The 20,954-nt window shown below is 46.3% G+C and overlaps 1 protein-coding gene and 1 long non-coding RNA gene across 2 annotated transcripts; one reads left to right on the top strand and one right to left on the bottom strand.

Moving 5' to 3' along the window:
* Positions 1-4,166: 4,166 nt before the first annotated feature.
* Morn4 (MORN repeat containing 4) lies at positions 4,167-15,835 on the top strand. Its single transcript, XM_038313327.1, has 5 exons — positions 4,167-4,310; positions 12,591-12,688; positions 13,394-13,508; positions 14,273-14,382; positions 14,569-15,835. Exons 2-5 carry the CDS (start codon positions 12,622-12,624, stop codon positions 14,715-14,717), a joined length of 441 nt encoding a protein of 146 aa, XP_038169255.1. The 5' UTR covers positions 4,167-4,310; positions 12,591-12,621; the 3' UTR covers positions 14,718-15,835.
* On the bottom strand, positions 12,125-13,848 carry LOC119802336. The gene is made up of 2 exons (XR_005283371.1): positions 13,491-13,848; positions 12,125-12,954 (listed from the first exon to the last, which is right to left on the bottom strand). It is a non-coding gene; the product is annotated as an uncharacterized LOC119802336 (long non-coding RNA).
* Positions 15,836-20,954: the final 5,119 nt, after the last annotated feature.

Raw genomic sequence — 20,954 nt, 5'->3', positions numbered from 1 at the left:
CGCTCCACACCAGCGAGCTCGCGGCCGCGACCAATCCGCGGCACTCCCCACCTCCCACCTGGCCAACCAGGGCGCGGTGCCGCCGTAGCCCCGCCCCCAGCCTGCCCTGTTTACTTGGCGACGCGTAGGCACGGCCCCTCGCGCTCAAACAGGGGCCAATCAGAACCTGCGCCTACGCAATCACGACCTCCACAGCTTTTGCGTCACCTTCTTTGAAGACTGCGCATGTTCCACGAGACAAACTCGGGTCAGGCACGCCTTCCACCCTTAGCCCCGCCCCAGCTTCCAATTGGGAGCCAGGTTTTCGGACGCTTTCCTAATAGCTCCTGTCTTAGTCACTTGTTAATTGGGTGCCAACGACGAACTGGCTGAAATTGCAAAATGCCATTTTTGTGTCAGTAAGCACAAAGAATTGAGAAGACAATGATGAAGGTGCCCCACTCACCCCATGCTATCTCAATAATTTAAAAATCCCAACCCTCTTGCAATTTACAAAGCGTCTGAGCCAATGATTCAATGCTTTATCTGATCATTGAGGAAAGTCCCTGAAACTAAAAAGCTCATGACTTTATTCACATCAATGTCTAGACACAGTTGGTGCTCGTTTTCATTAGTAAAAGGAAGAAAATAATTCCTCTGTCCTCACTCTGGATAAACACCGCCGGGAGACAGACACAGATAATTAGTTTATAGGCTTGAAAATAGGCTGGCGAGTGAGCTAAAACTGTATCCAGAGCCTGTACTAACAGCCAGCTCCTAAAGAAGAAACTGGATCACTGACGGGAGAAGAAGAGGAAAGAAACACCGTACACATAAGGCATTGTCAAAGAGGAAGAAGGCTAAAGCTTAATTAGGACAGCTTGCTTGGCTGAGGGGGGAAGCAACAGAGGACATATGAAGGATAGATACCAAGAGCCTTGGAGGAAAGAGCTTGGGAGGAGGGCAGGGGTGTGTGGTGGCACAAACGCCACATCAAACCCCTCTGTTGTAGAAAATTATTTTAAGGTGTGTTACTTTTGTTTATGCTGCATTTGTTTAACCCTGTGAAGCTGTGATTCTTTGCCTATCTAAAACACATGATGGTCTAATAAAAAGCTGAATGGCCGATAGTGAGGCAGGAGCAAGGGAAGGTGGGGCTGGCAGGTAGAGAGTATAAATGGAAGGAGAGACGAGGAAAAAAGAGGAGCAAAGGAACAGCAAGAGAACAGGAGAGAAGAATGCTAGGGGCCAGCCACCCAGCCAGCAAGCCACGGAGTAAGAAGGAAAGTAAGATACACAGAAGTAAGAAAGATAAAAATCCCAGAGGGAAAAGGTAAACAGTTAATTTAAGAAAAAAGCTGGCTAGAAACAAGCAAAGCTAAGGCCACACACTCATAACTAAAAATAAGCCTCCGTGTGTTATTTATTTGAGAGCTAGATAGTGGGCCCTCCAAAAAGCCAAAAGAGTAAAACATCTCACACAACAGTCCACATCAAATCCACTCCAAACCCAGACACTGAGTGGAGAATGGATGCTGCAGGGATGGATCAACAGTTAAGAGCACTTGCCGCTCTTGAAGAGGAATGGAATTCAGCTCCCAGCATTCACATCAGGTGGCTCACAACCACCTATACCTCCAGCTCCAGGGATCTGACGCGTGCACACACACACACACACATGATAATAATAGTAATAATTAATTTAATAAAGTTAAAGTGTAGAATTACTACATAGAAACATGGGCTTGGATATCAGGGACATTTGAGCTTAAACTCTGTTCTCTATACGATTAGAAATTTTTAAGAAGGTAATTTTTAAAACTCCTCATCTATAGAATGGGAATAATCGCCCTTACCTCACTTGATTTAAGAAAAGACTCTGTAAGTGACATGTCTAACGCTGTACTCAGGACCTAAATAGCCCTCCACAGATGTTCCCCTTTCCTTGCTGCTGGGATTATTGTTAGCATTATTTTTGTTTTTCTTCTCAGAGCCACCAGCAGGTAGAACAAAGAGTTTTCACAGGAAATGACCAACCACATAATCCCCAATATTTTATAATCATGCGGTAATATTTTGTTTATTTAATTTTGTGTGTATGTATGTATGTATGTCATGTGTGTGCATGTGTGGAGGTCAGAGGACAGTAACTAGTTCTCACCTTCTATTATGTGAGTTCCAGGGATCAAACTCAGGTTGTCAGGCTTGGTGGCAAGTCTCTACCTGCTGAATCATCTCACCTTGCACCCATAATCCTACTTTCTTGAGTCAAATTATTGCTCCAACTCACCAGAAGTACTGAATTGAAAGAACTATTGTTTGGTTGTATGTATGGGAATATCTTGAACTTATTTTTTCCAAATGAATCCTTCTAGGCCTGAGAGAATAGCTCAGTATTAGATTGTTCGATTACTATATAGAAGACCCCATGTCCAACCCCCAGCACACACACACACAAAAGAACCAGACTGAGCAAAGATCTACATAGAGTTCCATTGGCCCTTCAGTCATAACCAGTGCAGTGCTATCTGCTTCCTGTGTCCTCAGAACCATGGAAATGATGTGTGGTACCCTCCATCTCACTGAGCCTGTGGACTGAAAATTATGGGCAAGAAAAGTTCTCTGTGGTATTCTGAGTTTTCCCTATAGAAGTCTTCTCAGGCTTTATTTCTTATCTCCCTCTTAGATCTTGATTAACCTTTTACTTAAGCATGTCAGAGCCTGTCCTAATACATGTGGAGAGCTAGCACTTCCCCAGTGGTAAGTATGTACTGGGTATTGTTTTAGATGTTTTACATGGATGAACTCATTTAACTACCATTATAACTCCTATGATGTTAGAGGCTGCGTACTAAGGAGACAAAGGTTTGCTTGTACCTAACAAGCCATCTTGCTGATCAAAGAAACTACATTGTTGTAAGCTTCTTGTAATTTACAGGCCCTTCCAGGATTTGGCCTCATACTATGTATGATTTTATCTAATTTCTTCATGTTTTCAAACATGAATCCTAACAAGTTCCCTTTCCTTACACTCCTTTTCTCAATGATTGCAGTTTAATCTACAATTGATGCGCAGGTTAGCTTATATTACCAAGTGAGTTAGTGTCATATTAAATTTATTGATCTAACCTCAGTTTACAGGCTAGAGAACTTAATAAGTGACTCAAAAACATATACTATTAATAAGAGATAGAATTTTATTGCAGAATCCAAATCTTTTGAACACAGAACCCAAATCTTTTTTTAAAATATTCTTTTTAAAAACTATTTATTTTTATGTGCATTTGTGTTTTGCCCGCATGTATGTCTGTATGAGGGTTTAGGATCTCTTAGAACTGGAGTTACAGTTGTGAGCTGTCATGTGGGTGGTGGGAACCCAGGACCTCTGAAAGAGCATCCAGTGCTTTTAATCACTGAGCCATCTCCCCAGTCCAGACTCCAAGTCTTTTAAAAATATCTTCCAACAACCGTCCCTTTTTCACTGTGTTCTCATACGAGTCCTGGCATTATTATTGTCATCATTATCATTTTTCTAACCTGTGGATGAAGAAATTCCAATCCAAAAAGCAATCTGAAGCAATTTGCTTTGTCTTGTAATATGTAATTAGTCCCACTACAGAAGCTTTCCCAAGTTTGGCAGAACTTGACACCATGCTGCACGCACACAGTTCAGTAAACAAACATGACTTCACGGATATTTGGGAGCAGTAGCTGGGAAGACTTGCTCCAATAATGGCAATATATTTAAATACAAAGGATACAGGACGTAAGTCCTTGTGCATGCAAAAGTGCAGCGCCTTGCTAATTACAAAGCTGAGCTTCTGAAGCTGGATGTAGGTTCTCTCTTTATACTTAGCGGTGGAGCTGTTTATGAATATAAAGATCAGAACCTCTTGAGCTGGTGGCCACTTTGGACACACATTCGACCTTATTTGGGATTAAAGCTTCTGCCTGGAAGTCTCTGGAGAGATGAAACTTGGGTCCTCCTTTTCTCTTGGTCTTATCGTGACGGGACAGAAGACTCAGCCCCACCCCTCTTTCAGATTTTTGGCCCAGGCTCCCAAAACACTCGGCCCCTCACAAAGATGGCACGGAAGAAGACTGGACCAATGGGGAATGGCGTTGCTCGCGGTTGCCTTGGTAACAGCCAATGAACAGCGGGAATTGTGCCCAGTGCGGCCGTCAGGGATGGCGGCGTCCAGTGGGACCGAGACGAGTGGTAGTGGCGGAGGGAAAGGTGCCAGTGGCCAGCCGAGAGGAGCAAAGATCCTGACCGTTGGAGCCCCGCGTCGCATCGGATTGTGACGGCGTCCCCAAGAGGCCAAGCTCAGGTTGGCTCGCGGGGCGGGTGGGAGGAGGACGCAGGAGTGTGGGCCACAAAGTGGGGACTGAGGCTTTAAGCATGTGACCCGGGCTGGGGGAGCGCGCCTCTGTCTGGGCTGTACTGACCAGAAGGCTGCGCGTGGGGTCCCAAACCTGGGTTTGGGGTTTCAATCCCGTGATCGTAGCCCCGGAGAACACAGGGCACAGGTTATGGAGAGGGGTGTGCCGGGCTGTTTCTGGAGGGAATGCCCCAGACCTGTGAGAGCTGAAGAGCCTGTGGGGTGGTAGCCGACCCCAAAAAGTATGGAGCCAGACTGAAATGGAAAAAAACGAAAATGCAGCGGGAGACTGGGTTGCCTGGTGAAGGTCTAGGGCTTTGTTTGATCTGGGGCGCGTCTGTGCCACAGGTAGGAAAACGATCCACATACAGAGGCCTGGGGAATGGGTTGTTTCAGTTACTTGCTGGATGTTATCTCTGCAATCCAGCTTGCTGGATGTTATCTCTGCAATCCAGCATCCACGAATCCACGAACTGCTTAGGGACCAAACAGAGTAACTTTGCTGTATTAGAGCCCGACCCAGGCATCCTCCTTTCCCTTGACACAGAATAGTGTTCTGACACTATTAGTCCCGAGAGCCCATCACTCCCCATCATCTTTTTAAAAACCAAAAATGGTACCAGTATACTCTTCTCACCTTCTTGACTCTAACTATCCCACATTTTTTCTGCGTAAGACCTGTTTACATTAACAATGTCATTGCTTACTTCCCAGGTTGAAGGGAAATTAGAATTATAAATTTAAAAATCTAATTATTTCTTTTTCATTTAAATCAGTATTCCTAATTTCCTTATCTTTGCTCGTTACAGCTTCCTTTCGTCTTAAGGCTCTAAAAACCCATGGTTGCTTTCTTTATAATAACTAAAAGAATTGCTGTTAGTTTGTTTTAAAACTTTTTTTTAGACAGGGTTTCTCTGTGTAGCTTTGGAGCCTGTCCTGCCTGACACGAGCTCTGTAGACCAGGCTGGCCTTAAAACTCAGAGATTCACCTGCCTCTGTCTCTCTGAGTGCTGGGACTAGAGGCATGTGCCACCATTGCCCAGCTGTTTTAAAACTTAGCGGGGCAGTGGTGGCGCATACCTTTAATCCCAGCACTTGGGAGGCAGAGGCATGTAGATCTCTGTGAGTTCGAGGCTAGCCTGGTCTACAAGAGCTAATTCCATGACAGGCTCTAAAACTACAGTGAACTGCCTTGAAAAACAAAAAACAAACAAACAAACTTCTTAATTTAAGCTGGATGTGACAGAGCCTGCCAGCACTCAGGAGGCAGAGGCTGGTGGCTATCTCTTGAGTTCAAGGCCAGCCTGGTCTACCTAATGAGTTCCAGGTCAGCCTTGACTACATTGAGAGACCTGCTTTCAAAAAACAAACAAGCAAACAAAACATAAATGTTCTTTAGTAAGCTTGTTTTTTTAAAAAAAAAAAAAAAGAGAGAGAGAGAGAGAGAGAAAAGAATGAGAGGCTGGAGAGATGATTCAGCAGGGAAGAGTGTTTACAGCTCTTGCAGAGAGCCAGGATTCAGTCCCCAGCATCCTCATGGTGGCTCACAGCCACCCTGCTGTTCCAGGGGTTATAAAGCCCTCTTTTGGCCTCCATGGGCTCTTGCATAGTACACATACAGTCATGCAGGTTCACACATAGACACGTATTTAAAGCATTTTGACAAAAAGCAGCTTCTCGTCACCGTCTTAGAGTTCTGTCTGGAAATGTCTGGGGAAGAAAAAAAATAATATAGCAAAGGCTATCCTCTTTTTTTTTTTTTTTTTTTTTTTTTTTTGCAGAGAAATAGGATAGTGGATTCCAGAGACAGAATTGTAATTTTAGGTTATGTTTGGCCTGCTCTTTTGCAGCTCGTCTGTCGTGAGTGCAGAAAGGGTGTGTGTAGGAATGTGAACCGTCTTGGTTTGTGACTGGATTCCCTGTGCATATCTACGCTTAGGGCATCTACTCCTTTCCACAGAGTATGACAAGTAATGTAAACACTGATCTGTGTCCCTTATTTTTTTTTTTTTGTTTTTTTTGTTTTTTTTTTTGTTTTTCGAGACAGGGTTTCTCTGTGGCTTTGGAGCCTGTCCTGGAACTAGTTCTTGTAGACCAGGCTGGTCTCGAACTCACAGAGATCCGCCTGCCTCTGCCTCCCGAGTGCTGGGATTAAAGGCGTGCGCCACCGCCGCCCGGCTTCTGTGTCCCTTATTAAAGTGTCGGGCTTTTCCATCTTCATTGAGTACTGGATACACTTTATTAAACTAGATTTGTCTCAATAACTATGGATAATCATGGTTACTGGTGACATTCCCTCTTGGCCTTGTGGCTGTCCAGCTGACTTTTAACTATCATGGATAGTTACAAAACTCCCAAGTTAAAATTTAAACACTGTCCCAGGGAGTTACAGTAACAACTATTTAGACACATGTAGCCATTTCTAGCCAAATGTATTCAGCTGAAGTCTGAGACCCATGAATTCTACACATGTTCCTTTTAATGAGCACTTCTGATGTGCTTCTTGAGACTGGACATGGTTTTGACGAACAACTTGTGAACTTATGGAAATGGACCAAACATACTCTTGCAAAACAGCACAGGATGGACAGAGGCGTCTGGCAGATGGTGTGCAGTTTGCTACCACTCAACAACAAATTAAACCCACACTTGGCAGTTTAAAACTACCCGGTGCTACTCCCAGATCCTGTGGGCCAGGGATCTGGGCCTGACATCATGGAGATGGCTTCTCTTTATTCCATAGTTTCTCAGATGAGATGGGATTCAGCGTCTGGGAGCTGGAATCATTTGACATCTGCTTCACCGATGCCTGGTGCCTGCCTGAGCTGAGCTGACTGAAAACTGAGGATGCCAACCGGGGCAGCAGCACATGACCTATAACTGGCTTGGCCTCCTCATTGCTTGGAAACCTCCAGATGGCATATATATGTTTTTAAATAACATTTTTATCATGTATTTTCTTATTTATTTCTGTGTATGCGTACATGCCATGGTATGCATATGGAAGTCAGAGGACAACTTGCTGGAGTCAATTCTCTCCTCCCGCCATGTGGGTTCAGGGATCAAGCTCAGGACATGGGTCTAGCAATGAGCAGAAGGAATATTTGTGATAAATATCATGTCCATGATGCTGTATTTAAAGCAGTCCCAGTCTGGTCAAATTTAGGGAGACGTTGCAAACGTCTTTAGAAAATGAAAATGCAGTCTGTAACTCCAGTTCCAAGGGACATAAAGCCCTCTTTTGGCCTCCATGGGCTCCTGTGTGCATGTAGTATACATACACTCATGCTGGTTCATACACATATACATAAATTTAAAGCGCTTTTACAAAGTGCTTTACCACATTTGTCAATAAAGATAAATTTCAAAATAAATAAATAAGCCGGGCGTTGGTGGCGCACGCCTTTAATCCCAGCAATGGGGGGGGCAGAGGCAGGTGGATCTCTGTGAGTTCGAGGCCAGCCTGGTCTACAAGAGCTAGTTCCAGGACAGGCTCCCAAGCTACAGAGAAACCCTGTCTTGAAAAACTGAAATTAATTAATTAATTAATTAATTTCAGGAGCTAGACAGATGGCTTAGCAGTTAAGAACACTGGTTGCTCTTCCAGAGGTCTGGAGTTCAATTTCCACCAACCACGTGGTGACTCACAACCACCATCCATAATGGGATCTAAGGTCTCTTCTGTCCTGCAGGCAAATAGATAGATAGATAGATAGATAGATAGATAGATAGATAGATAGATAGATAGATAAATAGATAGATAGAATCTTTTAAAAATAAAATCTCAAATTTTATCACCTTCCTTAAAATATTTAAGATATTGTCCCAAGAGCTAGCAGCATTACAAAAAAGAGAGATTTGCAATTTAAGATCATGGCTAGTACTTTGTCCATAGATAATCCTTGTTGTGTGAAAAAGCTCCTTGGAGCCGGGCGGTGGTGGCACACACCTTTAATCCCAGCACTCGGGAGGCAGAGGCAGGCGGCTCTCTGTGAGTTCGAGACCAGCCTGGGCTTCAAGAGTGAGTTCCAGGACAGGCTCCAAAGCTACAGAGAAACCCTGTCTCGAAAAACCAAAAAAAAAAAAAAAAAAAGAAAGAAAGAAAGAAAGAAAGAGCTCTTTGGACTCTTTTTTTGGGGGGGGGGTACCACCCAGCTCCTAAATAAATCACACACATAGGCGTATTTTTAGTTATGAATAGCTGGCCTTAGCTTGGCTTGTTTCCTGCCAGTTTTTCTTAAATTATCCACACTACCTTTTTTCTCTATTTCTGTATGTCTTTCTCCATGGCTTGCTGGGTAGCTGGGTGGCTGACCCCTGATGTCCTCCTCTCCTTGTCCTCTTCTCCTTCCCTTGCTCCCAGATTTCTCCTTTTATTTATACTCTCTGCCTGCTAGTCCCTCCTATCCTTGTTACTGCCTCGCTATTAGCCATTCAGCTCCTTATTAGGAGCATCAGGTGTTTTAGACAAGCAAAGAATCACAGCTTCACAGTTAATCAAAAGCGGCATAAACAAGAAGCACACCTGAGCTGGGCAGTGGTGGTGCATCCCTTTAATCCCAGTACTCAGGAGGCAGAGGCGGGTGGATCTCTGTGAGTTCAAGGCCAACCTGGTCTACAAGAGCTAGGTCCATGATGGGCTCCAAAGCTACAGAGAAATCTGTCTCGAAAAACAAAAACAAACAAACAAAAAACACCTGAAAATAAATATTATCCAACAAATCCTCAAATGTCCCCCCCCGCCCTTTCTGGACCCTGTGGAACAAGGTGAGAGGTTACTCTGGAAGTTCCATGTAGCTTTTAGGAAAAGTAAAGTAAGTAGGCACAAAAGTATTGTCCCTCTGCAGCCCTGTGCACCCATCCTTAACCCTCACTGCAGTAAGTCACCAAAGCTCCAGTGATGAAGGGTTGATTAACTACCGCTAAACACCTAAAGACAATGCCCTTATCTTAAGATCTTCTAGGTCTAGTGACAGATTTTATCATTACAGTACAGCTATAAAATCTAGTCAGATACAGTTCTTCAGCCAAGCTTGGTAGTACATGTCCTATACCCAGTATTCAGGGGGCAGAGGCAGAGGCAGAGGATCTCTCTGAATGCAAAGCCAGCCTGGTCTACATAGCAAATTCCAGGCTATCCAAGACTTCATTAAGAGACCCTGTCTCAGAATACCAAATACCCTCTCTTTCCCTCTTTTTCTCACATACACACACACACACACACACACACACACAGCTCCTCAGATTCAGGTGGGTGTGATTTGAAGAGTTATGTTACAATTTGAGGTTTTTGTTTTGTTTGCAACAAGTTCCCATACCTTGCTCTGGCTAGCCTGCTCCCCTAGAAAGCTGGGATGGAAGACGTGACACTTGCCCAGCATGTTTACAGTCAGTGCCATCCTTTGACTGTGACTGCCATTAACTCATTTAGTTCTAGAAAGAGCTACTGATGACCTACAGCTATCAGAATACCTTAGCTCTCCTGTAAAGAGTTTTCTCTTGACATTCTTATGGAACACCTCTTCCTCTCATTAATGTTGTATTTGCTGAGACGCTGCTCTGACCTCTACCCAAGCCTGCTCTGATACTGGACTGAAGATAAGAGTTTCAGTTTCTGTGCGACTTGAAAGGACACTGGTCACTGGCACCAGACCCACAAGCATTTAAGGGTCCTCTCCAGTTCTGTACACTAGATCCAGTCCCTGTGTTCCGAAGAAGAAATGCACTTGTCCTGCTGGCATCAGGCAGGCGCCTGTGAGCGAGACTGTGCGTTCACTGTTCCCATGGAGACCTTGCAGTCGTAGTGTTCAGTGTCTCCCTGTGGTGCAGTCAGAGTCCACAGGCTTTCAGGTGCAAACTCACGATGTACTTACTAAAAGTGGGGGTTCCCGAGCACTAGTCCCAGCGCTATTGGTGTGTCTTCCTTTCTATGATATAGTCACCCTAACATGCTTTCTGCTCTCATCGTATTACATGCCCGCCATCATCCATTCATATGAATATGTCAGTTTTTACTGGGTGATAACACACACTTCTAAAACACAGTGACCTGAAACAGCTATTATTTCTTTGCCCAGTGAAACTGTGAGTCATTGCCATGGGGCCAGGCTCCTAAGGTAGCCATCTCGGTCCTGCTGAGTTCACATTTCTGTGGTCGGCCAGGACAGTGGCTCCACATGGCCTGCCCTCATCTAGACTGTGCGCTAGAAGCAGAGTAGTCTTCTTACAGCACAAGGGCAAGGCTGGGGCTTCTCAAGCCTCTGCATTTATAGGTCTGAGTTACTGTCTTTCGTAACACTCCATTAACCAAGTAATGCACACAGCTAGCCCAGACTAAGGCAAGTCTGTCTCCTGGTAGAGGACATTCATCCCTTCCGGCAGGCTCCTCCTGGCAGGCTCCTCTGCCTGCACTCTGCTGCTCCTACCCCTCCTGTGGTCACAGTAATCCTTGTTTCACAAGTCTGTCCCCACCCCCGCTGCCAGACTATAGTTTCCAGGGAGCACTGTGAACTGGTCTGACCAAAAAGCTCAGCATAAAAAAGGAAGTCAGCGTATGATGGAGGGCGTGTGCTTGTTCCTACTTAGCCAGCAACAACATTTTTATTAAATGTCTTTTAGATTTTTGTGTGTGTGTATAAATATTTGCCTGCGGGTACATATATGCACCGTGTGCTTGCCTGGTACCTACGGAAGTCCAAAGGTGGTTTTGAATCCCCTGGAAATGAAATTTGGATGGTTGTAAAATAGCACGTGAGGCTGGGAATGAAACCTGGGTCCACTGCAAGAGCAACAAGTGCTCTTAGCTACTGGGCCATCTCCCCAGCACCAGAACTTTTTAACCATTCTGTGCTTTTGTTTCTTCATATGTATTATAAAGGAGTTTGTGTTACATCTTTGAGGTTCTTTAAAAACTCAAGATAAGGGCTGGAGAGATGGCTCAGAGGTTAAGAGCATTGCCTGCTCTTCCAAAGGTCCTGAGTTCAATTCCCAGCAACCACATGGTGGCTCACAACCATCTGTAATGGGGTCTGGTGCCCTCTTCTGGCCTGTAGGCATACACACAGACAGAATATTGTATGCATAATGAATAAATAATATTTTTTAAAAAAAAAAAACCTCAAGATAACCAGGCAGTGGTGGCGCTCACCTTTAATTCCAGCACTCAGGAGACAGAGGCAGGTGGATCTCTCTGAGTTTAAGGCCAGCCTGGTCTACAGAGAGAGTTCCAGGACAGTCAGGGCTAAACAGAGAAACCCTATATTGAGGAACAAACAAACAAAAACAAACCTTAAGGTGTCTGTATCTATTGCTCCCTAAATAAGCTGTCTTTTCTAGTCAGACCAGCTCCTTGTTATCTCTGTTTGTTGCTTTTTTCTTTCTTTACTATTTATTTTTGTTTTATCCTTTTTCCTATTTGATGTAGGATTCTCCTCTGTATGCTGTGAATACCATTGGTTATAAAGAAACTGTCTTAGGCCTGTGATAGGGAAGAGTAGAGCTAGACGGGGGAAACTAAACTGAATGCTGGAAGAAAGGAGGTGAGTTAGGGTGAAGCCATGGAGCCGCCGGAGACACACACACTGGAACCTTGCCAGCAGGCCACAAGCCTCATGGTAAAATATAAAATAATGGAAATGGGTTAAATTAAGGTGTAAAGCTAGCCAATAAGAAGTTAGAGCTAATAGGTCAAGCCGTGATTTAATTTAGTTTCTGTGTGGTTATTTCAGGAGTCTGGGTGGCCAGGAAATGAACAAGCAGCCTCCTACTACACCTATGTATTTATTTTGAGATGTTTCATGTAGCTAAGGATGGCTTTGAACACATGATCTCTGCCTCTGCTTCCCAAGCGCTGGGATTACAGCCATGGCTCTGGTGAGGGCTGCTCACCCCTGTACTCGCTGATATGCGCCATCTGAGTTGACAGAATTACATTGTCTCTGGGATAGTTTGGTGTTTCACCAACCATGCTATAACTTCACTGAGGAGAGAGACTCTTTTATACATCTAAGCTCGTGGTAGACATCAAGGAAACATTTGCAGACTGAGCTTCTATTTCCATCCCAGGTCATAGGAAGCAGGAGCTGGCTGAAAACTTAGAGAAGCAGGGTGAGGTGGCGGTGGGTGTCGGGGAGGGCATTTCGTTAAGTACACCTGAGGTAGGATGCCCTCCACAGAGCTCAGCCTCAGGCCCTCCGCCCTGGGTGACACCGGCTTCTCTGTTTCTTACAGGTGTCATCCTTTCCTCCCGCCAGCAACCACCATGACGCTGACGAAAGGTTCCTTTACGTACTCCAGTGGGGAGGAATACCGTGGCGAGTGGAAGGAGGGTGAGCAGGGCCCTGGGGCAGCCTTCTTCACGGATCTTCATCCCTCGCTGCAGGATGCAGCTCCACATCGTACCTGCCCTTTATTTCAGGGCTTAATGAAGGAATGGGAAATGAGTTCCGTCTTCCCACTTCTGGATCGATAGTGCTTTTAACGCAGTCTGTTGTCTTATGTGGGGAGAGCAAATTAATTCATTTGGGTGCAAATTAGAGTTTAGGATTCACTGCAATGACTTCTTTGCCATGAGTCTTCAGAAGTTAAGGAAGATCTGGAAATGAGAGAAGACACTCAAGAGCAAGTGACACTCCTTGCTTTGAGTTTCCTCGGGCAGCTTTTTACACTTGGAAGTGATCCATTCTTAGGGAGAGCAAAATTCTTTGGAGCTGTGAACTATGCTAGAAACTATACCAGAAGCAGTTTAATGGTTCAATTTGGAAATTCAGCCTGGACACTTTAGAGCTCACAGGTTCAGTTCTAGCAAGCCAAGAAACTGCCCAAGGAGATGGGCTTTTCACACTCATAGAGGCCAAGAGCAGTTTACACTGAGGTCAGGCCTATGCCCAAGGAGACCCGGCTTTCCACACTCACAGAGGCGAAGGGCAGTTTTTTGTGAGAAAGGCTATGGAAGGTATAGGTTGCTAAGCCAATGAGAAGGGACCCTGAAGCTTCTCCATTCCAACCTGGTCCCTGTCCTTTTCTTTGCTCAGGCCGGAGACATGGTTTTGGTCAACTGATGTTTGCAGATGGTGGCACCTACCTGGGTCACTTTGAGAATGGGCTCTTTAATGGCTTTGGGGTACTGACCTTCTCAGATGGCTCAAGGTAAGTATTAGCTCATTCCTTTCTCAGTTCTCTGTGAACTAGCGAGACTGATAAAAATGTGGAGCACTGGAGATCGTCTGTTCAGCCTTGAGCTTGCACAGGTAGGCCCTAAAGAAAACAGGCAAGGGGTGGGCAGTTTCCTTATTGATGACTTTGATTTTTTATTTAATTTTTACTTATTTGTAGAGGGTGCACCACACCACATGTGAAGGTCAGAGGAGTCTGTTTGCTGCTTCCACCATGTGGGCCCCCAGGATTTAACTCAGGTCATCGGGCTTGGAGACAGGTTTATTTTGCCTTCTAAGCCATCTTGCCAGCCCTTATTATTTTATTCTTAGGGGTTTTTTTTTTGTTTTTGTTTTTGTTTTTTTTGTTTTTTTTTTTTTTGTTTTGTTTTTTTGGTTTTTCGAGACAGGGTTTCTCTGCAGCTTTAGAGCCTGTCCTGGAGCTAGCTCTTGTAGACCTGGCTGGTCTTGAACTCACAGAGATCCACCTTCCTCTGCCTCCTGAGTGCTGGGATTAAAGGCGTGCGCCACCACCACCCACTTAGATTCTTTCCCTGGAGTTAAGTCTGTCTATCTGTGCCTTCTGAGCCCTCTCTGCTGCTGCGGAATGGTGTAAGTGGCACCGGCAGAGTTCTGGGATGGGCGGAGTGAGCTTTGCTCTGCGCCTTGACTCACGCACACCCGCAACTGCTTGCCTCCATTACGCTGAATGGCTAACCCACCCACTAAAGGCTAACTACCATCTTGGTGTCTCTGCAGGTATGAGGGGGAGTTTGCCCAGGGCAAGTTTAATGGCGTCGGAGTTTTCATTCGCTATGACAACATGACCTTTGAGGGGGAATTTAAAAATGGCAGAGTAGATGGTTTTGGTAAGTTTCACCTCAGTAGGATGGTAATTTAATGTACATGGGTAGAGGCACTCCTCCTTAATCTTAATTCCTCTGTGACTCTCCAGCAATCTGTCGTGCCCGCATCTGTCACTTCCTCTCCTTCAGCCTCTGCATATGGAGCTGACCTGAAACGTTAATGCCGTCTCGTTCTCTCTGTCCTCAAAGGCTTGCTGACTTTCCCTGACGGCTCCCACGGAATACCCCGCAACGAAGGTCTGTTCGAGAACAACACGCTGCTGCGGCGTGAGAAGTGTTCTGCCGTGGTTCAGCGGGCGCAGAGTGCCTCCAAGTCAGCCAGGAACCTCACGGCCTGATGGAGCTTTGGGCACAGCTGGGAACACCCCTTGTGCGTGTGTGGCAGTGGCGAGGCGAACAAATGAACCCGCCATGAGATGGGATTGACTGTGGTGGCTGTGGTGCCACAGCCCGTGAGGTGCTCTGTTGCCTGCCAATCAGGAGTTCAGTCGCAGGAAAGCACAGAGGATTTGGGCTCCAAGACCCTGCAGCAGTTCTGCCTTTCCCTGACCTGTGCTCAAGAATAGGGCTGCCTCTCTTCCTTGCTGTTACTCCGTTTCTAGCACCTTGGTACCCATTGCTGTGGCCTTCTGTGTGCTCAGACCACACAGAATCTCTTCATTCTACCTACCCTTACAGCAGATGATCCTGGCTCCAACTTAGGGCCAGTCCTGTGTGCCACCATGGAGAAATCAGGAAAAAGACAGGGGTAACTAAGACCACAGCAGTTCCGTGAAGCCCAGAACAGAGCTTGCCTGTGTGTTACCCCTCATTCACTGCACTGGAGGCCTGGCTCCAGGCTGGTCTCTGTGTCTTCTATTCCCCTTCAACGTAAGAGCGTGGCTTTCTTCTCCCTCAACTTTACAGTTAACTGTCTTCCCTACCTGACTTACAACAGATAGCCCAGTCCCCACCTGTGCCTCTCTCTCCCTTAGATGTCAGACAGGATCCCCTCATAGAATAGCCAAATAAGAAACCAGTGTAAGAATAGCTATGACCTGCATTCATTATCAATACAGGGCAAGGGGCAGACTATCCAGGCCTCCTATGAATGGCCTGAATCCCAGGAAAGGCTTGCACTGAGAGTTCCTTCCCAGCACATCAGTGGATCAGACTCTCAGCCCCTTGGGTGTCAGAAGTCCTGGATCCATCTTAGTGTGAACTGACTGGCATTGGTGACTCCGTTTCACTCATGACTCTTCAAGCAAGAGTCTTGTGCCTCGGGCCTGGGACAGAGCTTCCTGCCAAAACCATCCCAAGGTCCCCAGTTAGTGTAGGTCCCAGCCCTAGCCCAGCTCCCATCCTCAATCTCCCTCAGCAGCGGACTGTGGTGGGAACCACAGCTGTGTGCCTATATATTCCCTGAACCGTACTGTAGAACAGTGTGTATAGGAATAAACCAGCCACCACAACTGCCTGCACTTTGTGTTCATGACTTTCTGTACTTGGGGCCTCATGGGTTTGCTGTTTGTGGGAACTAAACAGAGAGGTGCTTGGCGCTAACACTGAACACTTTGCTGCATGACATCACCTGTTTCTCAGAACCCCTGTGGTGAGCTGGCAAGAGGCCAGCCATAGTGTTTGCATGCAAGCAGGAGGACCTGAGTTCAATCCTCAGCACCCGTGTGAACACGTGGGCGTGGTCACGCATGCCTCTACTCCCAGGGCTAGGGATTCAAAGAAAGGATCTCTGGGGCTGACTGACCAGCCAGCCTAGCCTACTTAGCAGGCCCAAGTACCAAAATGGACAGCTTCTGAGGAACACAGGAGGTTGACCTATGGCAACACACACACACTTCTATGGCGTAGAAAACACAAGTTTTTTAAACCAGGGTCAAGTTGTCCAGGCTAGTAAATGGCAGGGCTGGGTGGGTTTCTCAGTCCTGCTCCTTCTGGTCTCACCTCCCTTTCACTGGATTGAGCATCAGTATATACAAGCCTCAAAACCAGTTATTGCCAGGCCTGCTGGGTGACCTCAAACAAGTCAACTGCTACCCACATTTCCCTTTTCTGCACCCAGTAGTAAAACACTCCTATCATGCTTACTCGTTTATTCACAGTTCTTACCTCAGTCTCCCCCACAGCTCTGGGAGAAAGGTGTTTTACAGCTGAGATTCGGGGAAATCGGGCTACCTCAAGGCCCCACAGACACCAATGGGTCCCAGAACTTAAACTCGGGCTGTTGAAGCTCAGAGTCTGAGCTCTCAGCTTTCTAGGCTGCCTGTCTCAGGCCTAGATATTCCCCATCAGCCCTAAGCCTATCCTGTAAGCCCCACTGCTCTGGAAAGTGACTGTAAAAGAAGCCCAGGAAGCCGGGTGGTGGTGGCGCACGCCTTTAATCCTAGCACTCGGGAGGCAGAGGCAGACGGATCTCTTTGAGTTCGAGGCCAGCCTGGTCTACAAGAGCTAGTTCCAGGACAGGCTCCAAAGCCACAGAGAAACTCTGTCTCAAAAAAACAAAAACAAAAAACAAAAAAAAAAAAAAAAAGAAGAGCCGGGCGGTGGTGGCGCACGCCTTTAATCCCAGCACTTGGGAGGCAGAGGCAGGCGGATCTCTGTGAGTTCGAGGCCAGCCTGGTCTACAAGAGCTAGTTCCAGGACAGGCTCTAAAGCTACAGAGAAACCCTGTCTCGAAAAACCAAAAAAAAAAAAAAAAAAAAAAAAAAAAAAAAGAAGCCCAGGAGCCAGCTTGTGAAACTGTGAGGACCTGGTTTTGAGTCCCCAGCACTCACATAAGAAGCCAGCTGCGGTGGTTCATGCCTGTAACCCCTGTGCTGGAGAATAAAAGCACACAGACCCCAGATACTTGCTGCCAGCTAGTCTGACCAAAATGGCAAAATCCAGGTTCAGTGACAGACCGTGTCTAAAAAAGTGGAGAGCGACAGAGGCCTCCCTGTCGGGGTCACCACATTGCTTGCATGAGTGATTGCACGTATGCACACACACACACACACACACACACACACAATTAAGCTTTCCTAGGCTACCGCTCTAATAGTGGGCTGTTTGCTTGGAATTACCAAGGCTTCTCTCAGTGGTGAGAAAAGGCTGAAGCTTCAGGCTCCACTGCCTTTAGGAAGGTCCTTGGCATCTGGCCAGGAAGTCTGCATAGGTGTCAAGTGTCACTTGTTATATTTTATTATAGTAACAGAGTGATCTGTTTCGATAATGAAAGTAGAGTGCCTTCAGACAAGAGCACGGTCCTATCTCAGTCCAAGTCCCTAAGATTCATACCTAGGCTGGTCAGAAGTCTTCTAGAGTGTAGGCCAGGTGTCTATCCACCAGGTGTCATTATTTCCTAATGACAAGGCACTGGGCTGTCTTGGTCACTCAATGGTGGGGATTAAATCTAGAGACCAGACTAGTCAACTGCTAAGACATGTGAGTTTCGAAAGGGCATTGTGGCTGGAAAGCCTCTTGGAGGCCTTTCAAAACCAAGGGGCACATTCTGATCAGGGTTTCTATGCAGCTGCTTCCTCTAGAAGAAGTCAGAATGTGAATAGTTAGGGCCAAACCTGACTTTCCAGCCATGCCAGGCACAATTAAGATTTCTAACTTCAGGCAGTGGTGGCACATGCCTTTAATCCCCACACTCAGGAGGGAGAGAGAGGCGATGTTCGTGAGTTCGAGGCCAGCGTAGTCTACAGAGTGAGTTTCAGGACAGCCAGGGCTGTTACACAGAGAAACTCTGTGTGTGTGGAGGGGCGGGGGCGGGATTTCTAACTTCGAGTCAGAAGTAACGTTCCCTTCACTAACCAGTTTCTTTGGTTTCCAACTGCACTCCCTGTTAAGTTTCATCCACCGTGGGGCAAAAGAAAGTACCCACAGAAGAGACAAGAAATTGTCCCTGGTAGAGGGTCCCTAGAGACTCTGTGTAAACGGTGTATGTGAGAAGCCACAGGCTGTGAAAAGAGGAACTGAATACTGCCATGAGCTTATGGGAAAGGAGCCCTTTGGTGGTAGAGCAGCAATGACCCCCATAGGCTCATATAGTTAAATGTTTAGAAAACAGCCCTGTTTGAAAGAATTAGGAGGTGTGTCACTGGAGGTGGGCTTTGAGGGTTTCAAAAGTCCTAGCTGTAATGATCTGTCCTGTTCCTTTAAGAGACAAGCCACACTCCCCCAACTCTACCCCACAAGCCCCCATTCACTAAGGCAAGCTGATTTCAGCTTCTAGCCTTTGTACCTTCCTTTTCCATCTCTCCTCTAAAGAGGCAGCTTCTGGGGGATGGAGAGATGGCTCGGCGGTTAAGAGCATTGCCTGCTCTTCCAAAGGTCCTGAGTTCAATTCCCGGCAACCACATGGTGGCTCACAACCATCTGTAATGAGGTCTGGTGCCCTCTTCTGGCCTGCAGAAGAATATTGTATACATAATAAAAAATAAATAAAAAAAAGAGGCAGCTTCTGTCTCTCCCCACTTCTCCCTTTCCCTCTCTCTGTGTCTCTCTCTCACTCACTCTCTGCTCTTCTCCTCCTTCCCTTTCCCTTCCATAACCCACTAAATAAATACCCAACCTCACTCTGCATGGTGTGCCTATCCATCTGTCTCTTGTCTGCCATGTGACTCCCTGCCCAGGACCAGTTGCCTTGACCCGCAACATGGTCTCATGGCATGCCTTTCTGTCTGTCTCTCCTCGTGAGACTGGCTACCCCATCGAGGTCTCTCACCCACCATGCGGCTCCCTGCCTGGGACTTGTGGCCCACTGCAGCCACTTGGGAAACTGTGCCATTCCTGGCTGGGACTGGCTGCTCTCAGGACCTGTTGCTCACTGGCGCTGCTTGGGGACCTGTAGCATTTCTACCACTGCAGCCACTCAGGGATCCACAGCATTTTTACTTAATCCATTACAGTACCAGGCCCAGTGGCTTTCTCTTCCTGGCCCGTGAATCCAGATATAGAATTCTCAGCTCCTTCTCCAGCACCATGTAACTGAAACTGCAAGCCCCAATTAAATGCTTTTTCTTAAGAGTTGCTGTGGTCATAGGGTCTCTTCACAGCAATAGAAGTCTAAGACAAGTTGGTTCCAGGAGAGGGGTATTGCTGTGGCAGGCCTGCCCACACTTCTTGTTGGCAGAGTGTGGACTTTGGATTAGGAAAGTAGTTGAACACTTGAAGTGGGAATGGGCCATCCTGATAGGAACATGGAAGACAGTGGTGCTGGGAGCAATGTAGACTATGACCTCAAGAGGTTTCAGAGGAGAATAATGTTAGTAAGTGGCCTAGAAACTGTTATTGTGATACTTTGTTGAAAAATGTGGCTGCTTTTGGTCCTTGCCTAAAAAAGTCTGCCTAAGGCTAAATTGAAGAGTTTTCCATTAATGACATTGGCAAAGGAGATTTCAAGACAGCCTAGTATTGACTGTGTCATGTGGTTATTAGTGGCCAGTCTTTTTTTGATTTGTTTGTTTTTCTTTTTCTTCCTTTTTTTTTTGGTTTTTCAAGACACGGTTTTTCTGCAGCTTTGGAGCTTGTCCTGGAGCTAGCTCTTGTAGACCAGGCTGGTCTCGAACTCACAGAGATCCGCCTGCCTCTGCCTCCCGAGTGCTGGGATTAAAGGTTTGCACTACCACTGCTCAGCTAGTGCCCAGTCTTATGCAGTTCTAAAAAAGGGCAAGATGAGCAAGGGAAAATATAAAAAGTACACGTTGAGATTAAAAGTGCATCAGGAAGTGTAATGGAGTTCAGTCCAGGGCTCAAGGAGATAAAAAGTTTAAAGAAAATCCTGATGTTCATTGGAATAAAGGGAGTAGTGACCTCAGGGCAAGACCCCACCCTGCTAAATTTCTAACTCATGAAACAATTAAGGAAAGCTGTGCAGTGAATTCAGGAAACCATCAAAAACCAGAAAGCTAATGAAAATGTATTTGAACAAGGGGGTCAGGCTCTAGCCCCATCAAGCAGTAAAACTTGACAGCTTTAGTCACATGGTTCTGATTTTAGAGTCAAGGATACAAGAAAGTGTTGTGGAATTTCCCTCCACACCTAAGGAAAGCCACTGGGGCCAGATACGTGTCAAGGGTGTCTCTGAATGGAGACCTAGAGAGGCCATTGTGAAGGTGAAGCTTGGATTGCCTTGGAGACTCCAAGATGCTGGAGATACCAGAGTCAGGGGATACCTACCGAGGAAAACTGCTAACAGGGAATGGAACCAGCCCAAGAGAGAGAAGCGTGTTACTGTCAAGAAAGTTGAATGGATGGGGCTGGAGAGATGGCTCAGAGGTTAAGAGCACTGGCTGCTCTTCTAGAGGTCCTGAGTTCAATTCCCAGCAACCACATGGTGGCTCACAACCATCTGTAATGGGGTCTGGTGCCCTCTTCTGGCCTGCAGCCATACATGGAAGGAATGCTGTATACATAATAAATAAATAAATAAGAAAAAAAAAAAAAAAAAAAAAGAAAGTTGAATGGAGTTGGAGATCTGAAGCGTGCTTTGACACCAGACCTGGAGATGCAGTCTGGAGTCTGTCCAGTTGGTTTGGATTTGCTTTGGCCCAGTATTTTCTCACTATGCTCCCCTTCCACCCTTCTGGAAT

Source organism: Arvicola amphibius, chromosome 1 (assembly GCF_903992535.2).
Source record: "Arvicola amphibius chromosome 1, mArvAmp1.2, whole genome shotgun sequence".
In the NCBI taxonomy this organism is placed as follows: domain Eukaryota; kingdom Metazoa; phylum Chordata; class Mammalia; order Rodentia; family Cricetidae; genus Arvicola; species Arvicola amphibius.
The sequence above is the reverse complement of the archived record's forward strand: the minus strand, read 5'-3'. Positions and strand labels throughout refer to the sequence as shown.

Bases quoted from the DNA above. Each gene is read 5' to 3' on its own strand.
- Morn4 (XM_038313327.1), top strand. From the start codon at position 12,622: ATGACGCTGACGAAAGGTTCCTTTACGTACTCCAGTGGGGAGGAATAC. The intron at 12,689-13,393 runs GTGAGCAGGGCC...TTCTTTGCTCAG, and splicing joins CCGTGGCGAGTGGAAGGAGG to GCCGGAGACATGGTTTTGGT. The intron at 14,383-14,568 runs GTAAGTTTCACC...CTGTCCTCAAAG, and splicing joins TGGCAGAGTAGATGGTTTTG to GCTTGCTGACTTTCCCTGAC.